Source organism: Maniola hyperantus, chromosome 4 (genome assembly GCF_902806685.2).
Source record: "Maniola hyperantus chromosome 4, iAphHyp1.2, whole genome shotgun sequence".
NCBI classification, from domain to species: Eukaryota; Metazoa; Arthropoda; class Insecta; order Lepidoptera; family Nymphalidae; genus Maniola; species Maniola hyperantus.
In genome coordinates this window covers 16,563,957-16,579,203 of record NC_048539.1, presented here as the reverse complement: position 1 = coordinate 16,579,203, position 15,247 = coordinate 16,563,957, and the positions used below count along the sequence as shown (strand labels likewise).

At 39.6% G+C, this 15,247-nt stretch overlaps 2 protein-coding genes across 7 annotated transcripts in view; one reads left to right on the top strand and one right to left on the bottom strand.

Moving 5' to 3' along the window:
- Eip74EF (Ecdysone-induced protein E74) overlaps positions 1-15,247 on the bottom strand; it is a 338,704-nt gene that overhangs the window by 216,064 nt on the left and 107,393 nt on the right. The gene's annotated exons all lie outside the window — the stretch shown is intronic.
- Positions 449-15,247, top strand: part of Lsm11 (U6 snRNA-associated Sm-like protein LSm11) — a 69,461-nt gene continuing 54,662 nt past the window's right edge. The window contains exon 1 of the mRNA XM_034985654.2: positions 449-797. Coding sequence (XP_034841545.1) covers positions 503-797 — 295 coding nt within the window. The 5' untranslated portion in view covers positions 449-502. The remainder of the gene's footprint in view (positions 798-15,247) is intronic.

Below are 15,247 nucleotides of genomic sequence, written 5' to 3'. Positions count from 1 at the left end.
ATGATATGACTGCAATGCCAGCGATAATGCCAGTGCAAAAAACATGCATCCAAGTCAAACAACTTGCGAACGTTTTAATTCATCGCTATTCATAGCTGCTTGTTTTATATCATTAGATATAACTAGCTAATTGCTATTTATTTGTCTAGCTGAATTCTAATTATTTGGGAAAAATAAATTTATGACAGCAGAATAAAACGCTTAACTAAGTATTTAAACAACCTTGATTTGAACAACTTTGCTTGGTGGATTCACTAGTTCTGACCTGTTATTGCACAATTTTGGCCAATTTTGGAATACTGATATATGGTAACATTAATATAAGTCTCAAAAAGCCTAGAGTCTGGAGACGAGAAATGGGCAAAAATAGTATTACTGTCTATGGTCAAGTCAAAAGTGACAGCGACACTTTGCTGTCAGTAGCAGTAGCAAGTTTGTTTTGGTTTGCTTCTCTTAGCTTTTTCGCCTGTTGTTTGAAAAATATTACGAAAATACGCGAAAAATGTCTTCAAATTCGTCCTCCGAATCAGAAACCGGTGCTAGTAGTTCCAAATTTGATCCAATTAAGGCTTTATACTCGAAAAAGACTAAAGTTCCTGTAAAACACGCACCTATGTACGATAATTTACATCAGTTTGAATCAGCATTGAAATTCGAAGAAAAAAAAAGTTCTTCTATTATACCTGTTGGAAATCAAGAGCTGGTACAGAAAAGGGAAGAAGAAAAGGAAGTAAAACGGAAAGAAGCAGAACGATTGTTGGCTGAAAAGAACAAACAGCGTTTTGCTCAGTATGAAGGTAGGTTTGGGGTTATGTTTTTGTTATTGTTTTTTGTACTATCTGTTAGTAAGGCGAAAATGTATATTGATAGAATCATTCATAGCTAGGATGTGTATGGACAATCCTATTAAGAAAGTTAAGTAGTTTGGCAATTAACTAAAATATAATAATCACCTTTCACCTTTCCAACCAACCAGTCACCTTTTCCTTTTTATATAAAATAGATTATTGTACCATGAAAAATAAAAAAAATAAAAAATATGGAAGGCTAAACAAAAAATAATTATTTATTTGAAATGTTATGTAACAAACAAACACACTTTCGCATTTATAATAAGGGTACTGATATAATCAAATAAGCAAAGTTCAAACCTAAAATAATATAAAAATGTACAGTTTGTTCATCAATATCTAACACCATACCAGACCATCAATAAGCGTAAATTATTACCTATTTTGAATAAATCATTTGACTTTGACTTTGACTTTGAATTATTTATTGAGTTAACGTAAAGTTACCCAGAATGTGCATCGTGGAGTATGGTAGGGAATTTTATAAGGACAGGTATGCTATGCAAATTGCAAAGTGATGTTTGCATATCAACTTTTTACACTAACTAACTGTTACATAACAGTACAGAATAGTTGAAACTTTTTCTGTACTAAGGTCACTATCCTGAGTAGATACCATGTTATGTGTGTTTTGGTTCAATAAACATACTTTAATGGGCTGCATTCAAGCATATCAATTACTGTATTTTTTGTAAAATATCTGTGGCATAATAGATTAGCTTATCCTAGCGACTTCGTCCGCATGGACTACGAAAATTTTACCCCTTAAAGGTTGAACTTTTAACCGACTTCTAAAGCCTCAATTCAGCCTGTTTGTACACCGATTTTTTCTATAGCTATCTAGTATCTACATCCCAAATTTCACCCCGATCCGTCCAGTAGTTTGCAGCTGTGCGTTGATAGATCAGTCAGTCAGTCAGCTTTTCTTTTTAAATATGTATAGATAGATGATGCCTGCGACTTTGACAGTGTTGATTTAGGTTTTTAAAAATCTGGTGGGAACTCTTTGATTTCTCTAAAATAAAGAGTAGCCTATGTCATTCTGCAGGTCATGTTTAACCACAGTGTTTAACCCATGCAAAAATTTGATTTGATTGAAGGACAATCCTACAAACAAACCCACTTTCGCACTTGTATTAGTAGGGTAATAGTTCCAATTAAAAAGTCTGGTGGAAGGCTTCTGCCGTGGCTAGTTGCCACCCTACCGGCAAAAACGTGCCGCCAAGCGATTTGGCGTTCCGGTACGATGCCGTGTACAAACCGATACTAGGTGGGTTTAATAAAACTGCCATACCCTTGGAAGGGGGATGGCAGTTCCCGCCATAGGAAGCCCGCTTCCATCTTAGACTATATCATTACTTACCACCAGGTGAGATTGCAGTCAAGGGCTAGCTTGTAATGGAATAAAAAAATTAAATTGACTGATTCTTGTAGTTGTTTAAATTCTGGTTTCCCACGGGATTTTTAAAAAACCTAAATCCATGTGGAGGAAATCGCGATCAAAATTTAATCTTGTAGTTCCCCAATTCAGAAAACCCCTGGGGAAATCTTAGTCACATTTTTGTGCGATCAATCGTGTGAAATGAGGTGTAGCGTCAAGTCAGTGGATAGTAGTGATGTAACGAATGTCATATTTTTTTGGACATTCGCGGATGCGAATGCGAATATCTGTTGCCAACATTCGCGGCGAATGCGAATATTCAGTTTTTGTTTAGGCGCCATTTGTCTATGGCTTGGTGACCTAGGCGGCAGTCCCGTTACCAAATAAGAAGACTGATAATGTGATTACGAGGTTAAGTTACTTTTTAGGGTTCCGTACCTCAAAAGGAAAAACGGAACCCTTATAGGATCACTTTGTTGTCTGTCTGTCTGTCGGTCTGTCAAGAAACCTACAGGGTACTTCCCGTTGACCTAGAATCATGAAATTTGGTAGGTAGGTAGGTCTTATAGCTGACATTTGGGGAAAAATCTGAAAACCGTGAATTTGTGGTTACATAACACAAAAAAAATTAAATTGTGGTCATGAGCTAATAATTAGTATTTTCCATTTTCTAAGTAAGATAACTATATTAAGTGGGGTATCATATTATGAAAGGTCTTCACCTGTGCATTCTAAATCAGATTTTTATTTATTTTATGTATCATAGTTTTTGAATTATCCTGCAAAATGTCGAAAAGATACGACTGTATTACGGAACCCTCATTGCGCGAGCCTGAATCGCACTTGGCCGGTTTTTTTATTACATTAAAAAACATAAGAAATTAATGGATTTTGTTTTATTAACCAACTATGTATTACATCAATTTTTTTTAATATTCGCAAACATTCGCAATGATTTCGCGGAATGCGAATGCGAATATCCGCGAATGCGAATACTCGTTTCATCACTAGTGGATAGTATCGTGGAAGCCGAGCAAGTGAGGTGGCCGGCTGCGGGCGGCGGGTGGTAGCTGCTCGCTATCCCGCGGGGCGACGACCGCCGCTGACACACAGCCGGGGACGGCAACGGCCTAGCCTGACCTCGAGCATGACCTGACGCGGGGTTGTGACGTCCACTACACGCACGTGGGAAGGGGTGCTACATTGCTCATACAGAACTCTATATCTTTTTTTTTTTTTTTTATTCAGATACAAGTTAGCCCTTGACTGCAATCTCACCTGATGGTAAGTGATAATGCAGTCTAAGATGATAGCGGGCTAACCTGGAAGGGATATGGCAGTTTTTATTAAACCCGTACCCCTTTGGTTTCTACACGGCATCGTACCGGAACGCTAAATCGCTTGGCGGCACGGCTTTGCTGGTAGGGTGGTAACTAGCCACGGCCGAAGCCTCCCACCAGACCAGACCAGAAATTTAGAAATTATAAAATTCCAAACCCCTGCCAGGAATCGAACCCGGGACCTCCCACTATTAAGACCACAGCGCTCACCACTGCGCCAGGGAGGTCGTGTATCTGCACAAACATATCGACTTGGGATAATTTCTTCACATCTAAATCTTCTGTAGTATATATAAAAGGAAAAGCTGACTGACTGATTTATCAACGCACAGATCAAACTACTGGGCGGATCGAATTATTTGGTATGCAGATAGCTATTATCATGTTGGTATCCGCTAAGAAAGGATCTTTGAAAATTCAACCCCTAAGAGGGTAAAATAGGTTTTAAAATTTATGTAGGCAACGGCCTAGCCTGACCTCGTGTGTGACCTGTTGTGACGTACGACCTCCACTTCACGTGGGAAAGGGTTTATTAGGACCTCGGCTAGGCTTCGTACGTTTAAATTATAGTTTTAATATGAGCCCCTTAGGGATTTTTTATTAGGAGTTAGGACTACCAACTTCTGTACAGTACGCGGCCGAAAGTGATGAAGAATGATATTTCATATTTGTAGAGCGTTGTCTCTGTCACTCATACTCATATGACGCTTTGTCGGTGACGGTGCTCTACAAATCTGCTGTCTCCTTCTAAAGATCGATGTTCATCACTTTTGGCTGCGTACTGTATGAAGTATTGTTTACACAGCCGTCTAGAACGGCATTGACCTAGCCTGACCTCGTGTGTGACCTGTTGCGGGGTTGTGACTTGCAACCTCCGCGCCACGCGGGGAAGAGTTGATCAGGATATTTAGAGCCTCAATAGCTCAACCGGTAAAGGAGTGGACTGAAAACCGAAAGGTCGACGGTTTAAACCCTGCCCGTTGCACTATTGTCGTATCTACTCCTAGCACAAGCCTGACGCTTAGTTGGAGAGGAAAGGGGAATATTAGTCATTTAACATGGCTAATATTCTTTAAAAAAAATTAAATTATAGGCTCAATATACCTACCTAGTTCAATAGTATTAGGCGTAAAAACTACCAGAAGTGTTGTTTACACAGCCGTCTAGAACGGCAACGGCCTAGCCTGACCTCGTGTGTGACCTGTTGCGGGGTTGTGACGTGACCTCCAGGCCACTCGGGGAAGGGTTGAGCAGAATATTTCGGATTCATTTCATACGTTTAAATCCGCCTCAATATGAGTAGTTCAATGGCACTAGGCCTACCAACTTCAGTAAGAAGTATTAGTTCATACAGCCGTCTAGAACGGCAATGACCTAGCCTGACCTCGTGTGTGACCTGTTGCGGGGTTGTGACGTGACCTCCACGCCACTCGGGGAAGGGTTGAGCGGAACATTTCGGATTCATTTCATACGTTTAAATCCGCCTCAATATGAGTAGTTCAATGGCACTAGGCCTACCAACTTCAGTGAGAAGTATTGTTTACACAGCCGTCTAGAACGGCAATGACCTAGCCTGACCTCGTGTGTGACCTGTTGCGGGGTTGATGTGTGACCTTCACTTCACGTGGGAAAGGGTTGGGCGCGACATTTGAGGTTTACTTCACATTTTGAATTGATGCCTTAGTATGACTAACTCAATGGTATTAGGTTTAGAGCGCTGCTATTGTGCCCTTTGTCCTACTTCATGTCCGTTTCTTTATTTGATCTATCAGTAATCTTTCGATAAGTTGGGTCATGGTCGCTAACTATGGGCCTCATAAGAAAGCTCAGAGTCACTCAGCGCGCGATGGAGAGAGCTTCTCTACGTGACCAAATCAGAAATGAGGAGATCCGTAGGAGAGCTAGAGTAACCGACATAGCTCAACGGATTGCGAAGCTGAAGTGGCAATGGGTAGGGCACATAGTTTGTAAAATCGATAGACGTTGGGGTCTCAAAGTGCTGGAATATGGACCTCGCACCGGAAGACGCAGTGTTGGACTCCCCACTGAAAAGGATAGCACTAGATTTAGACCTGTGTATTTAGTTTAGAGATTGTGTACAAGAGAATCGGCGCCATTCTTACAAAAAAAAAATTGTCTACACGTGTCTTATCAAAATCGGAAGTCTAAGGAAATGTTAGTTGTGAATTGAATATTCATGACGCGTTATCTTTATAAGTTCTGGTTTTACGACAACTATTAGTTCGGGGTGTGTGAATCTCATTAATATGCGAAGTCATTTGTCTAATTGATCACGGACTTTAATTATGGCTTGATTCGCCTCAGAGAGGTCGAGATTTTAGTGAAGACTTTATTTTTAAAATTCACTACAGGCTTTACAAGCAGGCGACGCTTGACAACGATCTCACACCTGATGGAAAGTGATGATGTGTCTTACGATGGGACGCGTTTGCCTCGAAGGTACCTATTTACTCTCGCTTTAAAGATACCCGGATTATAATTGGTAGGAAACACTGATCTTGGAAGAGTATTCCAAGCCCTAGCCATGCATATAAGGAACTATGTAGCTTATACTCGCGACTTCGTCCGCGTGGACTACACAAATTTCAAACTCCTATTTCACCCCTCTAGGGGTCGAATTTTCAAAAACCCTTCCTTAGCGGATGCCTACGTTATAATAGCTATCTGCATGCCCTAGTAGTGAGCTGATAGATCAGTCAGTCAGGTCAGTCACCTTTTCCTTTTATATATTTAGATAATGAAAACATAATGACGCAAGGGGCATTTGCTCTCTCAATTTAAAAATATGAACAGGTTTTCACTTCCTAGATTCGTCCCGTTTCGACACTCGACTGCAGTACTACATATTATAGTATTTTTTTTATTTTATTCGTTTGCCAACAGATAATACACGTATAAAATAAAAATTACAATGCACAGAGAAAAAAATATTATAGTGTACACCCAATTCCTCTAGACACAGGTTATCTAGTTAGGAGTCAGATCCACCACCCACGCAAATGGCCAAGTTGTAAATAGGTTTCTGCATTAGTTATAGTTTTAAAATATTTTTGCGGGTTTGTCACTTTATGTGTTCATGCATACTAATAAATAAAATTTAAAAAAAAATTACTGGTAAACCGGCATGCATTTTAAAAGTGTGCGGGATTACCAGTTAACTTAAAGCTAAAATACAAATATGAAAAAAATCACTGTAATTTAAAAAATACTAAATATATGTATAAAACAAGAAAAATTACGAAGAAGCATACGAGTAGGTACGAGTACCTAGTACTGCAGGAGTGTCGAATACGAAATACGTGGCATGTTGTCACAACAATGGCCACCGCCATTAGCATGTCGCCCGTGACCCCGCGCCCCCGACCTTGCCTCCGCCACATAAAACGTCTCTTTTTATTTTTATTTTACATCGCACTCGGTTTAACAGGCAGTGTTCCCACTAGATTACATGTAGATGTACGGTACGATTCAAACGTAAATGCGCCCCTGAAGTTTCCGCACCACACACTTTTAGGGTGTCCGGGGTAGCGGGGAGGGTAACAGCGCACGTCTCGCAACTTCACGCTGACGCATTTAAGTTTGAATCTTACTGTACCCGTAGTACAAGATTTTACGTCTCACCAAACGAAACCAAATTCAAGAGTCGAAATATTTCCGCGTTACAGTAAAATGGACCTAAACAGCCTTGAATTGAAGTCAAATATTCAATGCCACTGATTTTAATTTCGCAATGTTTCCGCTTGGAGCGCTGGCTGTAGAAGTGTAGACAAACTTGAGCTTTAAAACAAGGTATTTAAGATCCAGTTTACTGTAACGCGGAAGTATTTCGACTCTCGAATTTGATTTGGTTTGGTGAGACGTAAAATCTTGTACTACGGGTACTGTACACTTCAACCGTTTGTTGTGACAGATCCTCCACGCACATGAAAACAGTGGAATCAACTCCCATCGTCGGTGTTCCCACTAGATTACAACACGGGATTTCGAGATCATTATGGAGGACTGGGGCATGCAGGTTTCCTCATGATGTTTTCCTTCACCGTTAAAGCAAGTGATATTTAATTGCTTGAATATTACAATGCATATAATAGAAGTGCGTGCCCGGGATCGAACCGCTGACCTACCGAATAGTAGGTGGAGGTCCTAACCACTACGCTATAACGACCTCAATATATCTATAGTACGCGACAAGCCGAGTTGCCAATCGGCGTGGGGACGCCCCGCACACCCTCACAGCCCCCGCGCTAACCCGGTGCGGGATAGCGCGGGTGACGTGCGGGTGTGCGTTGCGTTCCTCCGCCTCATACCCTGATTGCCATCTCCACGTATCGCGTACTATATCTAGAAAAACAATAGGTCATTATAATATTAATAACATAGTAAATAGTTTATAATAAAGCACTCAGTAAACTCTAAAAGGCTAATTTATGTAGGGCTAACACGCGATTGGGGCTGATTCTCTTGTACACATTCTCTAAACTAAACTAAATTAACAGGTCTAAATCTAGTTCTATCCTTTTCCGCAAGCAGTATTATGACAGGGATAGCAATAGATTGAGACGTGTCATTTTAGTTTAGTTTAGACATTGTGTACAAGAGAATCGTCCCCATTGTGTGACTATAACCTAACCACCAATTATACCTATTATATTTTCCTGCCATTTGACGAAAATGGCTCGGGAAAGTAGCCGCATTCATAATGCGCAGCTGTGTCCCTTGTTTGAGACTTGCGAGATGCGGTGTGCAATACGAGCCCTAATACGAACCGGTTACATGATTTTATCATTGTTTAATTAGCGTATCGAAACCTTTTTGGGAACCGTTTAAACATTATCCGACTCGATATCGTCCGGACATCGGGTAGTCCGAGTCGCGAAGCTATGCTTTAAGTTTTTCGCATAAGTACAAATGACATGTAAAGCCGCCTATCTATCTCCACTACTATAGATTATGCTCGCGCGACTTCGTGCGCGTGGACTACACAAATTTCAAACACCTGTTTTACCCCTTTAGAAATTGAACAAAATTACTTTCTTAGCGAAAGTCTACGTCATAATAGCTATCTGCATGCCAAAATTCTGCCCGATCCGTCCAGTAGCTTGAGCTGTGCGTTGATAGATCAGTCAGTCAGTCGTGTGGATTTAGGTTTTTATAAATCCCGTGGGACCTCTTAGATTTTCTGGGATGAAAATTAACCCCGGGGACTCTGTAACAAATTTGTTAAAACGGTACGGCCTTTAAAAATCGAAAACCCAAGGGCCAAAAAGAGCTTTACTAAGTAAAACTTTCGACGTAAACAAACCGAAACCCTTTTTACGTACTCCGATGTCGTTAGTGACTCATACCAATTTAATATCGCGTCGGATAATATGAAAAACGGTCTTATAATACGGAAATAACGTCTCTATACTTAGATACTACGTTTGCGTTGTTCGAAGCACGAGATAGCGTATTCGATTGTATATTGATTTAGATGCTAGATTGGATCGATCTCGGGTATCGAAATCGAAACCACAATCGATATTGCGTTACGATTTATAGTTATGTTACAAACTGTACTTCGAACACTTGTTATTGATGTAAAATAGATTACTATCGTCCATGTTAATTAAAACTACCGTTCCATTGATTGTAGTTGAATTAGTAGTTGCGTGTGTAGTTTATATTAGTAAGTATCTAAGTAACTTGCTTTTACTTGAAACTAGCTTATGCTCGCCACTTCGTCCGCGTGGACTACACAAATTTCAAATACCTATGTCACCCCCTTAGGGGTTGAATTTTCAAAAATCTATTCTTAGCGGATGCTTACGTCATAATAGCTATCTGCATGCCTAATTTCAGCCCGATCCGTCCAGATGTTTGAGCTGTGCGTAGCTAGATCAGTCAGTCAGGCAGTCACCTTTTCATGATCATCATTATCGTCATCAACCAATAGACGTCCATTGCTGGACATACGCCTTTCGCCGCCGCCATCCAGTGGCTCCCTGCGACTCTTCTGATGTCGTCCGTCCACCTAGTGGGGGGTCTTCCAACACTGTCTTCCGGTGAGGGGTCCTCCTCCTCCACCTTGGGACCCCAACGTCTATCAGTTTTACGAACTACCATATCTAGCTACTCCGAATCCGTGTTGATCACCATCCACATGATTCGAGCAGAGAGATTTGAATGAAGAAAACGCGCCCGCCACCGGAGCATGAATCGATCATGTCATCAAGTTACTAAGAGCATCGTCTCTGGCTAGACTTTCGCGTGAGCACGTTACATAACCGCTTTCCACGCGAGTGGGACGTGAGGGTTGCCAATTTGTTGCAGGGGAATAAAAGAAAGAAGAATATGAAGAGTTTTCTTCAAAAATATCTGAGTCACTGAAGTCGTATTTCCTCATTGCTTCATTTCCATTAATCGCCAATTGTAGAGGTTTAATTTGAATAATAATTAAATTCGAAAAAAGTATGGTGACTTAAAAAAGAAGGTTGAAAATCTCAAATCTCAATTTACTTTACATACTTAAATCTATTATTCTTGAAAAAAAAATTGGTTATATAAATTTAAACGCCGTTACGTTTAATATTTACTCTCAATCTTAAATGTACCTCATGCTTTTTTTTCATATTTTGTAAGCATTACGTAAATAATCTCCAAAAAACCAAAATATTTACATTCGCTGCGCTTGCGCTTAGTATTTATGCCCATACCTCTTTCACAATATTCAATAATGAGCATTTTGTAAAATTTTATAAAAGATTCGCGCTTACTACGCTCACGCAATTTGAGGCTTTACTATCGTCTCACTTTCATGTTTTACCTTTAGCATGTTAAATTATAATATAAAATGGTCGATAAAACATTTTTGTCTGTTTGTAATTTGTGCTATAAAAAGTACATTAGACATTAAAAAATAATGTCCTTTATAAAGGACCAATGAATTTGAAAATATGGCTGGCAACCCTCATGCATGGTATCTGCGAGCTGGCTGGCTCGACACACCATGCACCCTGAAGCATCGGTCATTGACACTCTCCAGATTCGCTGGTGTAATGTTCATTATAATCTTCTTCTGAATATATAAAACGAAAAGGTTACTGACTGACTGACTAACTGACTGATCTATCAACGCACAGCTCAAACTACTAGACGGATCGGGCTGAATTTGGCATACAGATAGCTATTATGACGTAGGCATCCGCTAAGAAAGGAATTTGGAAAATTCAACTAAGGGGGTGAAATAGGGCTTTGAAAATTGTGTAGTCCACGCGGACGAAGTCGCGACCATAAGCTAGTTACTATAATAATCGTAAAATTGATTGATATAAAACTAAATTCAATAAATATATATTTGATTAGATTGATTGACTTGGCTCTGTCTACGTTTTAATCCTTGATAAAATATTAATCCTGTAGCATAAAAACTTAGTATTTTAATAAGTATATCCGGACACATGATTATATACCTAGGACATTCTGTATCAAAAATAAAAAGGCAAGTGATATCGCCGGCTAGGCGACGTCTGCGCGTGCGCCGATGTTCTCCATGTTATCGCAGTTATATTTATCTCTGTTACTTCATTGCGTTATAGTACTATAGTACGCGGAAAGTAATGTACATCGGCCTTTAGAATGACATTTCGGCTTTGTAGATCATATAGATATGGGTATTATTTTTCGTTTTTAGTGATGTTAGTAATTTAGCGCCATCTATGAAAATTTTATCGAACGTTGCCCTGAAACTTCCTCATTGATGGTCGGTCTCCTTTACGTATCCAAGAGAAGTTGTTAATATCCATGACATGTAATTTAAAATCACTGTCAGGGAAAATTTTCTCTATTGCGCAACTTTACTCCGTAGAAAGCGAATCTGATATTGCTTTTATGGTATTTACACCTTACGGCTAAATACTAGACAACTGTTCTTAAAATAAAGTTATGGAGGGTAACAATACATTTTGCTGTAGACATGGGGATCCGTATACCTAGATAGTATTTTAAGTAGGTAATTGACGAGTTTTTAGATTGGTTACGGAACATGTCCTTTTATTAGGACAGTTATGAATTAAAGAAAAATTAGTCATGAATTAAAAGGTTAAAATAGGGGTTACTGTAATAAAAATAGAAATATTTTATTTTAAAGATATGTTTTAATTTTATTAAGTAGTGTTAATAAAACGTGTTGGTAAAACAACGATGTGCGTCTGTTAGTACAGTCTATCAATTAGTACGGAATAACAAATAAATCGGCAATCGGCACGTGTTACGTACGCGCAACGAGTACGAAACGGAACGCAAACGGAAGTGATGCAACGCGTCGGGCCGCGTTTCGGCGCGCATCTGTGTAAACATGGCGGCTGGCGCGCTTTTCTGAATGGCAAGATGGCGGCGTTTCCCGCGCTCGCGCGGTCGTTGACCCCGCGCGCGGTCACCGCCCGGGGATAGTCGAGTGAAAGTAATTCGCGACCGGCGACCGCTCGCGAGCCATGCCTCCCTGGTACCTCGACACGAGAGTGCACTGATTTATTACTCTGTTACGTAGTTTACGAGTTATTTCGCGACAATACTGACTGACAGATAGTGTTGTGATTTTTAACGGACAAATTAGAGGCTATCCCATAGCACAGGGAACCCTACTTTGGGGGCCAGGAACTTTGCATTGCTACTACCAGGGTTATGTACTTATATACACCTTGTAAATTTTTATCAAATAAAGATTATTTATTTATTATTTATTTATCTGCTGCGCGATTGCGGTAGAATGACAGCTACACTGTCACGATCGCAATCACCTCTGATCGGTTGACGCTCGCTCACTATTGGCTACAATAGCTCAACCGGTAAAGGAGTGGACTGAAAACCGAAAGGTCGACGGTTCAAACCCCGCCCGTTGCACTATTGTCGTACCTACTCCTAGCACAAGCTTGACGCTTAGTTGGAGAGGAAAGGCGAATATTAGTCATTTAACATGGCTAATATTCTTAAAAAAAAAAAGAAAAAAAATTACTCTGTTACGTAGTTTAGGAGTTATTTCGCGACAATACTGACTGACAGATAGTGTTGTGATTTTTAACGGACAAATTAGAGGTTATCAGTTCGGTTGATGGCACTTAATGACTATCTATGCTCATTAATCCTCGATGTAGTTACTTCGACTAGAGAGTTACGAAAATGTAGACTTTGTTACGTAGTTTAGTCTGCATAGATATTTTGTGACTAGATTTTGGAAAAAATAGAGGTATTATTGTAATGTAAAATCAACTGACTTCATATTCGATTAACTGATAGTCGTATTTATTTATATTGTGTTCGATTAGACTTTACATAATCATTACGGACGCTAGTAGTTTTACTTTAAAAAATGTACACACTTCTCTCCCTTCTCATTCTGATACAAAACTCGTGCTCAGTAGTGAGCCGGTGAGGGGTTGATGATGATGATAAAGTTTAAAAAGGTTGAGTTTGTCGTGGGCTCTTCTCAGACCTGGACGCGTTTGGAACCCTCGTAGCTTTAGTTTTAAGTACGTATTAATTATCACCACTATATCATATCATCTTACAAATAATAAATTTATGACAATCAGGAAGCGTAAAATTTTACCAATTCTGAATAAAAAAATTTGAGTTTGAGTTTGAGTTTTATTACTCCAGTCAGGTTATTGCAGGGTGATTGATATCAATGTGGGTCAACTAACAAAATTGCAATGTGCCGAACGCGTTCATTGATTCGTTCGGTCAAAGATCCCGCGGGAGCAGAGCAGACCGAACACCTCTTGGTTACGACCGAAACGTTTACTTTACGATATAAAAATTCCAAAAATATTTCTCACTAGCTGATGCTCGCGACTTCGTACGCGTTGATTTAGGGTTTTAAAATACCACGGGAACTCCTTGATTTTCCGGAATAAAAGGTAGCCTATGTCACTCTCCAGGTCTTAAACTATACTCATGCAAAAAATAATGTCAATCTGTTGCTTCGTTACGACGTGATTGAAGGACAAACCAACAAACCCACAAACAATCACACTTTCACATTTAAAATAGGGGTAATGAAAAGTATGCCTAAATGACTAAAGGTTCGTACAGTGCGTGTTGAGGAGAGAAATGAGGAGATCCGTAGGAGAACTAGAGTAACCGACATAGCTCAACGGGTTACGAAGCTGAAATAACGTGCAAACTGCGCGAGTGTTTTTACCGTCAAGAGACCGTTGAAACAGTTTTTCATTGATAGCTCTTGTCTAGTCGCTTCCTCGTCGGCGGTACAACAACTGTCAAACGATTATTTGCGAAGGGAGAGTCTCATAGGTCTTATACCCTAGTCCTTCTAGTAAAAATTTCGTCACATTATCTTTCCTGATTCAAGTAAAACACTTCATTTAAAAAAAACATTTCGCTTCGATTTAAAATAAAATGTTTTCTCACTTTACACTTCAGTTTACTCAAACAAGTGTTTTAAATCACTTTTGTTTTTAACACTTTTGCACATATTTAACTACAGAGTGTGGTAATGCCACAGTTTAGCAACCATACAGTTAAATTGGACAATGGCCGTGGCAGTGACAATAAGCCTACCTACCTATAAGGCTACCTTTGGAATTTGAAAATAATTAATATTCTCAAGTTTCAACATTGGAGAGCTGAGTAAATAAAACTAAAGTTTATCAGGTAATTGGTACAGTGATCGCTAATCAAATAGTTCAATCTGAAGTTGCAACATGGCAGTCTACGCAGGCCTGAGGATTCAATACACAAGCCTCGTTGAGATCTATTTTTGTACACTGTGCAGTCATACACTTCGTGTCTATGTTGGTCTTCTTCTTCTTCTTATACTTTGGGGCTATGCAGGTTCTTCAATTCCCTGTATCACTTTGATCCATTGTGTTCGCCTCCACTTCACAGTTCCTTATCAAATCCCGTGGCCGCCAGATACATCAGCACTTTTTTGACTGGAATTGAAGTTGCATCCTCAGGGTATACGATGTGTTTCTCTAGGTGAATGCTACGTTATATGTATATTATACTCGTATAATATTTTGGTCTTGCGATTACTACTATTAGTAATTGCAATTCTCCAATTGGATGACACTCTTCCAATATCCTCCCAAACGCAGGTTAATAAGAATACCGGACCTAGTAAAAAAATATGCGATGATCACAATTTAACAAGGTGTTGTAAAGGGACAGAGTTTTTTAAAATCTCTAGAATCGCTGTTAATATTTTTTTTTCTTTATTTTAAAAAGAATATTAGCCATGTTAAATGACTAATATTCCCCTTTCCTCTCCAATTAAGCGTCCGGCTTGTGCTAGGAGTAGGTACGACAATAGTGCAACGGGCGGGGTTTGAACCGTCGACCTTTCGGTTTTCAGTCCACTCCTATACCGGTTGAGCTATTGAGGCTCCCATACATAATACATTATTCACATTAAGAGCTAATAATGAGCGAGTTATCTGTATAAAAAACGCTATACAAAACGATTCTGACCTTTTGTTTTCGCGAACTCATTTAGCTATCATCAAACTATTCGCCGTTGTTCTGTAACATACATTCTTTACCCGACTGTATGATTGTTTAGCTGTGGCAATGCTTAATGTAGCTGAGGTTGACGTATTCGCACAAGTCGTTGCTCTCCAGTTTCGGAGTAATGAAAAACACACCTGTGATAATAC